The following is a 12328-nucleotide window of genomic DNA, read 5'->3' as shown; positions in this document are numbered from 1 at the left end:
AGGGTTGGGGGGGTAAGAGATCAACCAAAGGACTTGCATGCATGCATATAAGCATAACCAATGGCCACAAGACACTGGGGGGTAGGGGAAGCTGGGGGAAGGTCGGGGAGGTGGGGGACTAATTGTTGTAATATTTTAAGCAATAAAAAAAAATCAGACAAAAAAACAAAAAAAGACTGTGTACACAATCCACACAGGAGTGCACCTAGAGTACCCAGCTCAGGTAATGAGGGAGGCTGAGCCACTGGGCCCTACAGGACACCTATTACACAACACCACTTTACCAATTCCAGGAGGCATAACAACTCTACCTAACACACAGAAACAAACACAGGAAGCTGGTAAAATGTGGAAACAAAGAAATATGTTACAAATGAAAGAAATGGAAGCAAGCACAACTACTGGATACAGACTTCAAAACAATGGTTATAAGGTCATTCAAGGATCTTAAAGAGAGCATCAAGGGACTTAATGAGAACTTCAAGGGTCTTAGTGAGACTTTTAAGGATCTTAGTGAGAATGTCAAAGACATGAAAAAGAACCAGTCAGAAATTAAGCATACTATGCTAGCTGAAATAATGAATAATTTACAGGGATTCAACACAGACATCTGCCTTGCCTGGGGGGAAGGCAGTCCACACACCCTATTGGAAAACACCTTGCCCTGAGGCCACTTAAGAGATTAAAAGTAACAATTAGCCTCCAGGCAGAAGCAACCACCCTACCCAGTTGAAAAAAACTCTCACCACACCAGAAGATGATTGCCTGGGAGCAATTCAATTCAGAATCCTATTAGTCTGTAGACAGAGGCTGTTTCTGGAGGCTTTGAGTCTTTGCCTGATCCAATTTGTCAGAAATAGCCTTTAACACTGTCCTGCACTAGAGATTGAGAGGTATAGAGGATCTACCTAAATCATAGTCACAAACCCAAATAGACAACCAAAATGAGGAAACAAAGAAACAACCTCCAAATGAAAGAACTAGCGAATTCTCCAGAAAAATAGAGAAATGAGCAAAGATAAGAAATTTATCTAAAACAGAGTTCAGAGTAATGATGTTAAAAATGCTCAACAACATGAAAAAAGATATAGTAACTATGAAAAAAGAACAGTCTGAGATAAAGAATGACGCAACACAAATAAAGAACACATTGGAAGGAATACACAGCAGATTAGGGGAAGCTAAGGATCGAATCAGTGAATATGAAGATCGAGTTGAAAATATCACTCAATTAGAGAAGCAAAAAGAAAAAACAATTAAAAAAAAGAAGGACAACTTAAGGGAGCTGTGGGACAATGTGAAACATAACAATATTAGAATAGTATGTGTGCCAAAAGTGGCAGGAAGGGAGAAAGGAATAGAGAAGGTGTATGAAAAAATAATGGCAGAAAACTTCCCTAACCTGGTAAAGGTAAAAGTCACACAAGTTCAAGAGGCACAGAGAACCCCAAACAAGAAGAACCCAAATAGACCCACGCCCAGACACATCATAATTAAAATGCCAAAAATTAAAGACAAAGAGAGAATCTTAAAGGCAGCAAGAGAAAAGAAGACTGTTAACAACAAAGTAGTTCCCATAAGGCTAACACCTGATTTCTCATCAGAAACTCTACAGACCAGAAGAGAATGGCATGAAGTACTCAAGATAATGTAAAGCAAGGATCTGAGACAAAGATTACTATATCCAGCAAGGCTATCATTCAAAATAGATGGTCAAATAAAGAGCTTCCCAGACAAAAAAGGCCAAAGGAGTTCATTACCACCACGCCAGCATTACAAGAAATGCTAAAGAGGGTTCTGTAAGGCACTGCTGAAAAGAAGAAACAGAGAGAAACCTCGCCCTATGGAATTAAAATGGCTATAAATAAGTACCTCTCAATAATAACACTAAATGTAAATGGATTAAATGCTACAATCAAAAGGTGTAGGGTAGCTGAATGGATAAAAAAACATGACCCAACTATACGCTGTCTACAAGAGACCCACCTCAAAACAAAAGACACACACAGGGATGGAAAGTGAAGGGATGGAAAAAAATTTTCTATGCAAATGGAAAAGAAAAAAAAGCTGGAGTAGCAATACTCATATATGACAAAACAGACTTTAAAGGCATCATGCTAAACAAAATAAGCCAGTCCGAGAAAGATAAATATCATATGATCTCACTAATTTGTGGAATATAATGAACAACATAAACTGATGAACAAAAATAGAGCCAGAGGGGAAAAAAATATCCTAGAATATAGTAGAAGTAATCCTGTTATTTGCAGATTTTTAATGTTTCCTACAACTTTTGTGATATCATATGATGTTAGTACAGTTTTGGTAATATATTTATATTTAAAAATCCTTTTATTCTTGAAATATTAATGTTTATTGCATGTAATATTGTTACTAGTATATGGAAGATAATTTTCTTGAATAATTGGTATTTATTGCATGTAACATATTTAAAATCATTTTTCTTGAGATTAATGTTTATTGCATGTAACATTGTAATATTTAAAATCATTTTTCTTGAAATAAAAAAACTAAAAAAAAGAAGAAAAATATGAACAGTAAAATGGCAATAAATGCATATCTATCAACAATTGGTTCTAAAAATCAAAATAAACGAACAAGATACCTTTTAACTGTGTGAAAATCAATGTAAAAGGAGATTAAGTAAATTACTCCAGGCAATTAAGGAGCTGAAATATGAACCTAGGCAACAAGCTCCAGAATCCATACTCATAACCACTGCACTATGCTACCTCTCCAATGAAGTACAGCCTTGAAAAATTATAGTTACTAAGAGTTTTAAAAATAATATAGAGATATTTTTACACTAAAATGTTGAGTAAAAAGGCATGATACAAAATGTTATTATACAGTATCACTAGTAATATACATGTATTTGGATGGTAGGATTAAGGATAAAGTTTGTTCCTTCTTTATGCTTAAAATGAATTATGTCTAGGGTCAGAAAATAATTTCCAAACTAAATTCTTTATATTTGGAACTCAATTTGGTTGCATTTCAATCATCTCTATCTGATAAAACTTTAATGGATCAAGGTTATAATTTAATATCTTGACTTATACCTTTATAGCTAGTCAAAATAAATAAGGGGGCCCTAGCCAGTTTTTCTCAATGGTTAGAGCATCAGCCCACATACTGAAGGCTCTCAGGTTCGATTTTGGTAAAGGGCACCTACCTTGGTTACAAGCTTCATCCCTGGCCCAGTCAGAGCACATGTGGGAGGCAACCAATCAATGTGTCTCTCTTATCTGTTTCTCTCTGTGTGTGTCTGGGTCTCTCCTCCTACCTTCCACTCCCTCTAAAAATCAATGGAAAAAAATATCCTGGGATGAGGATTAACAAAAAACAAACAAATAAAGGGGGTTAGTGAGCAGGAGAAAAAAATGGAAGAAAATGCAGAAGTGAGTTTCTTCATACAGGAAACGTGATAACTACAGAAAGGCATTAAACTAGTTAAGAGTAGTATTCACAGCGCAGAAATCTGTTGCATTCAGAAAGAAAAGCTTTTGTCCTTACCTTCTTATCAAATGAAATTACTTGATTAGAAAATTTGAAAAGTACTATGTCTTATAAATTTGAAATATTCTGTATGCTGTCTTACTAGACTAAATATCTTAGGAAAACATTCCTCATACACAAAGATAAAGGCAAAATAAGAAGCAACCACAGAATGTTTACAATCCTGTAACCCAGATAGGAAATAAGGCAAGAAGACAAAAGGAATTCTGACAAATGAAGCAGAGGACTGGACTAAGATTCAACTGTATCTGTACTACTGCCAGATAGTACTTCAGGGGAAGAAATGCAACTTGGCAATTTTTATCTTGGGCAATGGATTAAAAGAGTCTCAAATGGGTTTTTGGGGTCAAACAGCTCTCTATGGGAAAGAACTGAGTTCTAAATCAAAGGAATATACAAATCTGAATGGTCCAGGATCCCACTGGCATGGCCATGAACAACATAAATAAACCAAGTGTTCATGAATCTTTATTACCTCACCTGTTGCCACTGCAGCATGCAAGAACCGGGACTGAGATCATTATCCTGATGGCTTCTGTGAATTGCCTTTGTTTGTTAGCAATCACGTCTGCCTGATCCCTCAATTGTTCTTCCTGTGCCCTGGCTACTGCCAAAAAAGGTCATACCTTCCAAAAAGTAGTAAGATTTAGGAGAGGGAGTCAATAACTTGCAGACTAATAACAAGTCAAAGTTATGATCTTGATTATAACTGGTCCCTAAGCATTGTTTATCAATCTTCATACTTAGCCTTGGTGAGCAACATCTTCCACTCTCCTCAGCAACTATTCCAAACCTCTGCTGGCATTCTTTCTACTCAGCAGATCTCACATTTTATTTAACCCTGAAAACTAAAGCAACCAACTGATTACCTAAACTTCCCATTTCCCTTACCCCAATGAAACTTACCTTTATCTCCATCCAATCTTTCCTCCTTCCCTCCAGTCTCCTCAGGAAATGAGGTGGCCATTCTCCTATTCAACACTACCTAACTGCCTCTGGGTGCTTGCTTAATCAATTCCTCAGAAAACTGTTTTTGCTTTATCTCACTTGAGACTGGGAAGCAATAGATAAAAATAATTTCTAAAAGTATTAACATTCCTTAGTTCCTAAACTTGCAGACAAATAAACCAAACTGCACATCAAACTGGTTATAGAACTGCTCTCAAGTGACTTCAGAACAGAGAACTTTGTCTCTACAACCTTAGAGGAATATATTGAAAGACAAAATGAGCCTGGCCGGTGTGGCTCAGTGCTTGAGCGTCGACCTATGAACCAAAAGGTCACAGTTCGATTCCTGGTCAGTGCACATGCCCAGGTTGCGGGCTCAATTTCCAGTGTGGGGTGTGCAGGAGGCAGTCGGTCAATGATTCTCTCTCATCATTGATGTTTCTCTCTCTCTCTCCCTCTCCCTTCCTCTCTGAAATCAATAAAAATATGTTTTAAAAAATGATATGTAAATAAATTTTTAAGGTTAACCCCTTCCCCGGCAGAAACGTGTATACTCGTTTTCACAAAATGTTCTTTTTCAGTCGTCGACGAGTATACTAAGAAAATATGGTAAAAAAATATGGTTTATAGGAAGACGAGTTACAAACTGTTTTCATAACCAGCATCAAAAATACTATATAGAACCAAAATAAAAAAAATTAGTCTGAAAAAGAAACGTTTTTAACAAAAAAATTGTTGGGGAAGGGGTGAATTCAAATAATTTCATTATTTAACACAATATCGAGGCTTGTATTTTGAAATCATTGTCTTTGTAGGAAAAAGTAATTTTCTTACATATAGTATGTTGTGGTTGAGTAGGAGAATATGCTTAATCCTAGGGCAGGGGTGAGCAACCTTTTTGTGAGTGTGTGCCAAAACCAGAAAAATCTCTGACTCAAAATGCACCTACACTGAATTTATCTGAAAAGTAAAAAGTCGATATTGATTGTAAGAGAGGGTTTTGCGTGCCAGCAAAAGTTACTGGCATGCTGTGTTTGGCATGCATGCCAGGGGTTGCCCACCCCTGTCCTAGGGCATGCACGCTGTAATATCCTATCTAATAACAGACAAACAGGGTAATTGACCATACCTTTGCTATGCCTCCCATTGGCTAATCAGCACAATACACAAATTAACCACCAACAAAGATGGCGGTTAATTTGCATATGTAGGCTCCAAGCGGTGGAGCAAAGCCTGACGACCGGGAGCCAGCGGAGCAGCGAGGCCTCATGGCTCCGGGGCCAGTGGAACAGCGAGCAGCGAGGCCTGACGTTTCCGGGGCCGGGGGAGCAGTGAAGCCTGACATTTACGGGCCAGCTCCAGCCAGAGCGAAGGCCTGGGCGCCCCAGGTGCCAGAGGCAAACTGGTGCCAGCAGCCAGGGGAAAGGAAGCCTATTGCACGAATCTCTTCGTGCAACAGGCCTCTAGTTTAGGAATAAAGTGATATGATGTCTAGAATTTACTTCATTAATAAAGAGACAGAAAACAAGGAGGTGCAAGAAGAAAAAAATGTTAACTAAATGAAGGTTACATTGGAATTTATAATACTATTTTCTGTATGTTTGAAATTTATCTTAGGAAAAAATTGCATATGCAAATTATCTCATTTTGGTTAAAAAGAAAAACCCTGTAAGGACACAAGCTAAGTTAGGAAATCTGGTAGCAAAAAAAAATGTATTATTTTCTTATTTTCAATTATATGTGTTTTCTAAGATTCTATAATAACAATTTAATGCTTTTATATCAGAAATTTTAACTTCATACTAACTACAATAATTAGTAAGTATCTAATTCAAGATTGCAAACTAAACACAGGCTTTTGTTGTTCACTCCTTCTAAAAGAACACTGAAATAAAAGTAATGAAGAAATATTCCTAAAAGAATATAGAAAAAGGATAGAGTTGTGAAAGAGAATTGAACCAACCAACAAATAAGAGATGTCAATAAAATTTCTGAACAATCGGAATAGATTGGAGACATGCCAAAAGGTGAAAGAAAGCTATAAAAGCTGCAACCACTTGTGCATTATGAGAAAGTTACAGAAATGATCTATCCCTTTAAAAGTCCATCTAGGCTTAGAATCAGCCAGTGATCCAACAATAGGGATCGTAAGTATGAAGTGATTGTGAAAATATTATAATTAATTGAAAGACTATATACAGAACTCACTATTCAGCACTCAAGTCCTTCCTCAACATTGACTAAACAGAACATTCAGGTGTCTTGGCATTTATCTCAGAAGAAAAAAAAGGGAAGGAGGCAGGGAGGGAGAGACTATCCTTCTCCAAAGAAACTGAACAAGTTGCCTGGAGAGCAGTGGAGTTTCTAGGTAATTATTAACATATGCGGGCTCAAACCAATCAGTGTGCCATCCTCCCACTCAAATCTAAGTCTGACAGTCAACACGTCTCACCCACATACACAGACTGGACAGAATAATAAGGATCAGCCCCAGCCAATTTGGCTCAGTGGATAGAGCGTCAGCCTGCGGACTGAAGCGTCCTAGGTTCAATTCTGATCAAGAGCACGTACCTCAGTTGCAGGCTCAATCCCTGGCCCTGGTCAGGGAGTGCATGCTGAGGCAACCAATCAATGTGTCTTTCTCACATTGATGTTTCTCTCTGTGTGTCTCTCCCTTTCCTTTCCACTCTCTAAAAATCAATGGAGAAATATCCTCGGGTGAGAATTAACAAAAAAGAAAAACAAAACAAACAGAAAACAAAGAACAAGGATCAAACCTATTTACACATCAGTAGAATAAACCTAAATTAGCTACCTAGAGTGATGGCGAACCTATGACACGCGTGTCAGAGGTGACATGCAAACTCATTTTTTTGGTTGATTTTTCTTTGTTAAATGGCATTTAAATATATAAAATAAATATCAAAAATATAAGTCTTTTTTTTACTATGGTTGCAAATATCAAAAAAATTCTATATGTGACACAGCACATATAGAGTTAACTTAGGGTTTTTCAAAATTCTGACACGCCGAGCTCAAAAGGTTCGCCATCACTGACCTAGACCATCTTTCCAGGACAACCAAGCATTATCAGGCAAGTGAGGAAAACTAGCAACATGAAAGATTAACAAATATTTTAAGTAATTCAGAAGGATAATTCAGAGAGAAGAGAGGCATCTAACACATTCAGAAAAATATGAGAAAAAAAATCTATAGACAAAATAAGAACAAGATGCTGGAAAGAAGAAATCTCTAAGCATGTAAAGCAAAAGAACACATGAGATAAAAGATAAAATATTAAAAGATCCAATATCCAACTAGTAGGACTCCCACAAAAAGAGAAGAAAGAAAAATAAAAAAATATATTGTAATAGTTCTCTATTGCTGTTTAACAAATTACCCTAATATTCAGTGGCTTATACCAACATTTACTATCTCACACAGTTTCTGAGGATCAGGAATCTAGGAGCAGCTTAGATAGATGGTTCTGCCTTGGGTTCTGTCATAAGAATGTTAACAAAAAAACAGCTAGGCTGTGCCCATTTCTGGAAGTTCCACATCTAAGCTCACTCACATGACTATTGGCCAGAGGCCTCAGTCACTCACCACACAGTCCTCTCCATAGAGCTGTTCACAATAGGGCAGCTGACTTTCCCCAGAATGAGTAATCCAAAAGAGAGAAAGCAATCAAGACAGAAGCCACAGTGTCTTTTAAAACCTAACCTCAGAAATGACATATCTCACTTCTAGCATATTCCAATGGTTAAGTACACCAATTCTGGTGCAATTTGGGAGAAGAGTTCACAGGGCATAAATATCAGGAGGCATGGATGGATCACTGAGGGTCACCTTGGAGGATGACTGTTATACTACTATCAAGAAAATCATAGGAAACATTTTTCTCAGAGCTTCACAGATATAAATCTTCAGATTAAAAGGCCATTAAGTACTAAAGAGACTGAAAAAAGATCTACCTAGATATAAATCATAAAATCTCATATCTCTAAGAATCAGACAACTGTAAAAGTGTCACAGAAAAGGGGGTGGGGGGATGCTCAGCTACGAAAAAATAAAAACAAACTACCACCAGACTTCTCATCAAATGAATAATAAAAAGACAAGGGAGTATTGCCTTAACAGTTGTGACAGAAAATGTGTATCAACCTAGAATTCTACATTCATCCAAATGAATAATCAAGCATGAGAGCAAATTGAGGTCCCATCCAGAAATATAAAGAATTATAAAGATTAACCTCCACACAAGCATTATTAGGAATATACTTGAGGCTACACTCCAATAAAACAAGACCAAAAAAACGAGATAATATAAGATGTAGGAAACTCTAGATCAACCCTACAAGAGAAAAATTCCAAGGCAATAGCTGTACAGTATGCCTACAAAGCAAATGGAAAAGAATAACAGAAAAAGGACAATATCTTTGAGTAGAATAATAGAAATGCCATAAAGATATATTAGTTAAGAAAAAAGTGTAGTTGAAAACCTCAGGAAAAACAAAAGACAATATAACAAAGTAATAGCCCAAATAGAAATGAGTAAAAGGTGGTATGGTTTTAGCAGTTGAGAGAACTATAAGAAAAGAGGCTATATACTAAACACAATTTCCTTAAAGTGGTCCAGGGTCAGACCACTGAACTCAAAAAAAGTAAATGTATCCTAGCACGCTACTTAGGTAGCCCTGTACTCAACAACACTCAAAAGGCCATATTAATTGTTTTTAACTTTTATAGAGTCAAGCTTTAGATGAAAGACTTGATTGCAAATGTAAAACAAAATGTTAGCAAGCTTGACAATTTTAAAGTAAACAAGTAACTACCCTGGCCGGTGTGGTTCAGTTGGTTGGGCATCATCCCATGCATCAGAAGGTCACAGGTTCAATTTCCGGTAAGGGCACATGCCAGGGTTGCAGACTAAATCCCCAGTTAGGGGGCGTGCAGGAGGCAGCCGATCCATGTTTCTCTCATATGGATGTTTATCTTTCTCCCTCTCCTTTCCTTTCTAATAATCCTTTTTATTAAATATTTTTTTTAAAGTAAACTGTTAAAAGGTGGAAGACAGAGATGAGAAAAATAAGAAAGACAGAGGTGCTTATTAGTTCATTTTATATAAGGAGTATGAAGAAACTGATTAGAGATACAATAATTAATAGATATTATAATTATATTTAATATATGAAAAACAAAAAATATAATTATCAATATTTGGAAAGAAGTAAAAGAAGAGATGGAGAAAGGGAATGTAGTGTCAACAAACTAAATTCTTATCTATCATATAAGAAAGTCAACTGATATTAAGTTAATCCAAAATACAGAATTTAAATATTCTTTACATCGAAGTTATATCCTGAACAAAAACTCCACTGTTGATGGTTTAGAAGATACTATGCTACATCCGGACTGACCCCACTCCACACCTTTTCATTGGTTATGTGTGCTTTTGTGCACAAAAGTGCATGAGAATGTATATGCATATGTGACTGCACATATGTATATGCATTTCAACTAAATGCATATACATATGCATTTTCTTTCAGCATTTTTGTCTAAAAACATCACTGGATTGCAAGAAGTGGTCAGGGAAGGAAATATCCAGGTTGATATAAGACTAAGATTAATTGAGATTTAATCTATTTCTCCAATATTTGTAAAAGATTACTCAAACCAACCTACCATCAAATGGCATTGCCTCTCATTGTACAAATGCAAATGAAGTGAGAAGTGCACCTAATTTCAAATAATGCTGCAAGGTGGGAGAAGGAGGAAGCACTAGGTGTATGTGAAACTGTTTAAGGATCTTGAAATAATTTCACTTACACAAAAAAAATCAGAATAAGTAAATGCATTATGGTGAACCTCACAAATCTAAAAGAAAATTTAACATTAGAGAACAGTGGGAAGAAACTATTGATACCATCAGGAAGAGCTTTCTAACTGCAGCTACTCAACAACAGAATGTACTTCCTATAATAAAGATCTGATCTTCTATCAATCCATTGGTTAAGTAAAGAACAGAAATAATCTCTCTGTAATGTTTAAAACTTATGGAAGATTAGACTAAATAGTCCCCAAAATAGTAACTGTAATTACGAAAGTTCTAAATTAATAAAGTTTGACTTACCAACATCCATTGCAGTTTCCATAAAGCTTTTTTGTCGTGAAGCAAACTCTGCAAGCAATTTTTGCTGCCTCTCTCTAGCCTTTTGTCGCCTAGATTAAACAGAAATAAAGTGATAAGTACCAGGCATGCTAAGGCTTATTTGCTATCTTTCAGGAGTGTATGATGTATGAAAAGGCCTTTGTACAGTTAACAGCAACATGAACTTGGGATCTAATGATTGATTTTTAACATAAACAAAATGTTAATTTTCTTATTTGAAAAGCTGTACTGTGATTATATAAGAAAGTGCCCTTATGTCTAGAAAATACACACTAAAGTATTTCAGGGTAAAGCAATTTACTCTGAAATAATCCAGGAAGTTCTTAGTACTATCCTTGAAATATTTCTGTAAGTTTGAGATTTCTTTAAAATAAAAAGGTTTGGGGGAAACCAAGATGGCGGCATAGGTAAACACCTAAAATTGCTGCCTCACACAACCACTTCAAAAATACAACTAAAGACAAAACAGACATCACCCAGAACCACAGGAAGGCCGGCTGAGTGGAAATTCTACAACTAGAAGGAAAGAGAAAAGCACACTGAGACTCAGCAGGTGCGGAAGTAAAGTGCAGAGGTACGGAGGCGCGTGGAAAGGGCTGGCAATGGAGGACGCCAGTGTCTTTTTCAATCGGGAGGGAGTCTCAAGCTCCCGACAGCCCTTACTCCAGTTCAGGCGAGTCTCTGGGAACCCAGACTCATAGGTGGAGAAACTGGACTGTCTGGCAGCAGACAGAACTCAAGGGCAGCTTTCTCTAAGAGGTGCTTGCAGCAATTACTGGGACACTGAGACAAGGGGGCCTCATAGGGTAGGACTGAGGATCAGCCATAGCTGCTTGCTCCGCCCTGTTGATTCCCTGAGACCCCGCCCTACCCAAGCTGCTAGCAGAGGCTTTTGCATATGAATGGGCTGGCCCTTTGAGATCTAAAATTACCTAACAAACTGCAGCTGGGTCAGAGAGAACCAGAACATCCAAAAGAAGGTTCAAGGCCCCACAGCAGCTTGCACTGCTTCACAGCTGGGCTTCATCTGAGCACTTCCAAACCCCAGACAAAGAAGAGGAATCTGCAGATCTCTCCATAGCTCCTGCTGGATAGCCTCAGGCAGAGGCTAAATTAGCACCTCCTTAGAGATACAAGAGCCCGTGTACCTGGTGGTCAGAGTGGGACCATCCAGATTACAACTCCTCAGATCCATAAAGGACACACTAAGGGGACAGACTCAGTGAGCACCGTAGCCCCACTGAAGCAAGTCTTGCCCCAGAAAGATGTCATCAGCACAGATGTTCTCCCACTGTACACACAGCTGATTCTCACAGACAATTGGCCTGGAGGTCAATTCCTCCCAATGATACCTACAACAATCAAGGCTTAACTACAACAAGACTGTGCACACAGCCCACAAAGGGGTGCACCAAGAGTGTCTACCTCAGGTAATTGGGGAGGCTCAGCCACTGGGCCCTATAGGACATCTAGCACAGAAAGCCACTCTATCAATACAGGGAAGCAGCAAAAATGAGGAGAAAAAGAAACAGATTACAAATGACAGAAATGGAGGAAAGCAAACTACTGGATATAGAGTTCAAAGCCAAGGTTATAAGGTTTTTCAAGAATTTTCTAGAAACCGCCAATAAATTTAGTGAGACCCTCGTTAAATCTAGTGATACA

General features: G+C 37.6%; 1 protein-coding gene across 1 annotated transcript in view; it reads right to left on the bottom strand.

Moving 5' to 3' along the window:
* The window catches only part of UBR3 (ubiquitin protein ligase E3 component n-recognin 3 (putative)), a 178186-nt gene that overhangs the window by 58052 nt on the left and 107806 nt on the right, over positions 1–12328 (bottom strand). The window contains exon 25 of the mRNA XM_015565769.1: positions 10625–10713. Coding sequence (XP_015421255.1) covers positions 10625–10713 — 89 coding nt within the window. The remainder of the gene's footprint in view (positions 1–10624; positions 10714–12328) is intronic.

Source organism: Myotis davidii, unplaced genomic scaffold, assembly GCF_000327345.1.
Source record: "Myotis davidii unplaced genomic scaffold, ASM32734v1 scaffold59, whole genome shotgun sequence".
Lineage (NCBI taxonomy): Eukaryota > Metazoa > Chordata > Mammalia > Chiroptera > Vespertilionidae > Myotis > Myotis davidii.
Note: the sequence above shows the minus strand (reverse complement) of the source record. Positions and strands in the feature narration are given on the sequence as shown.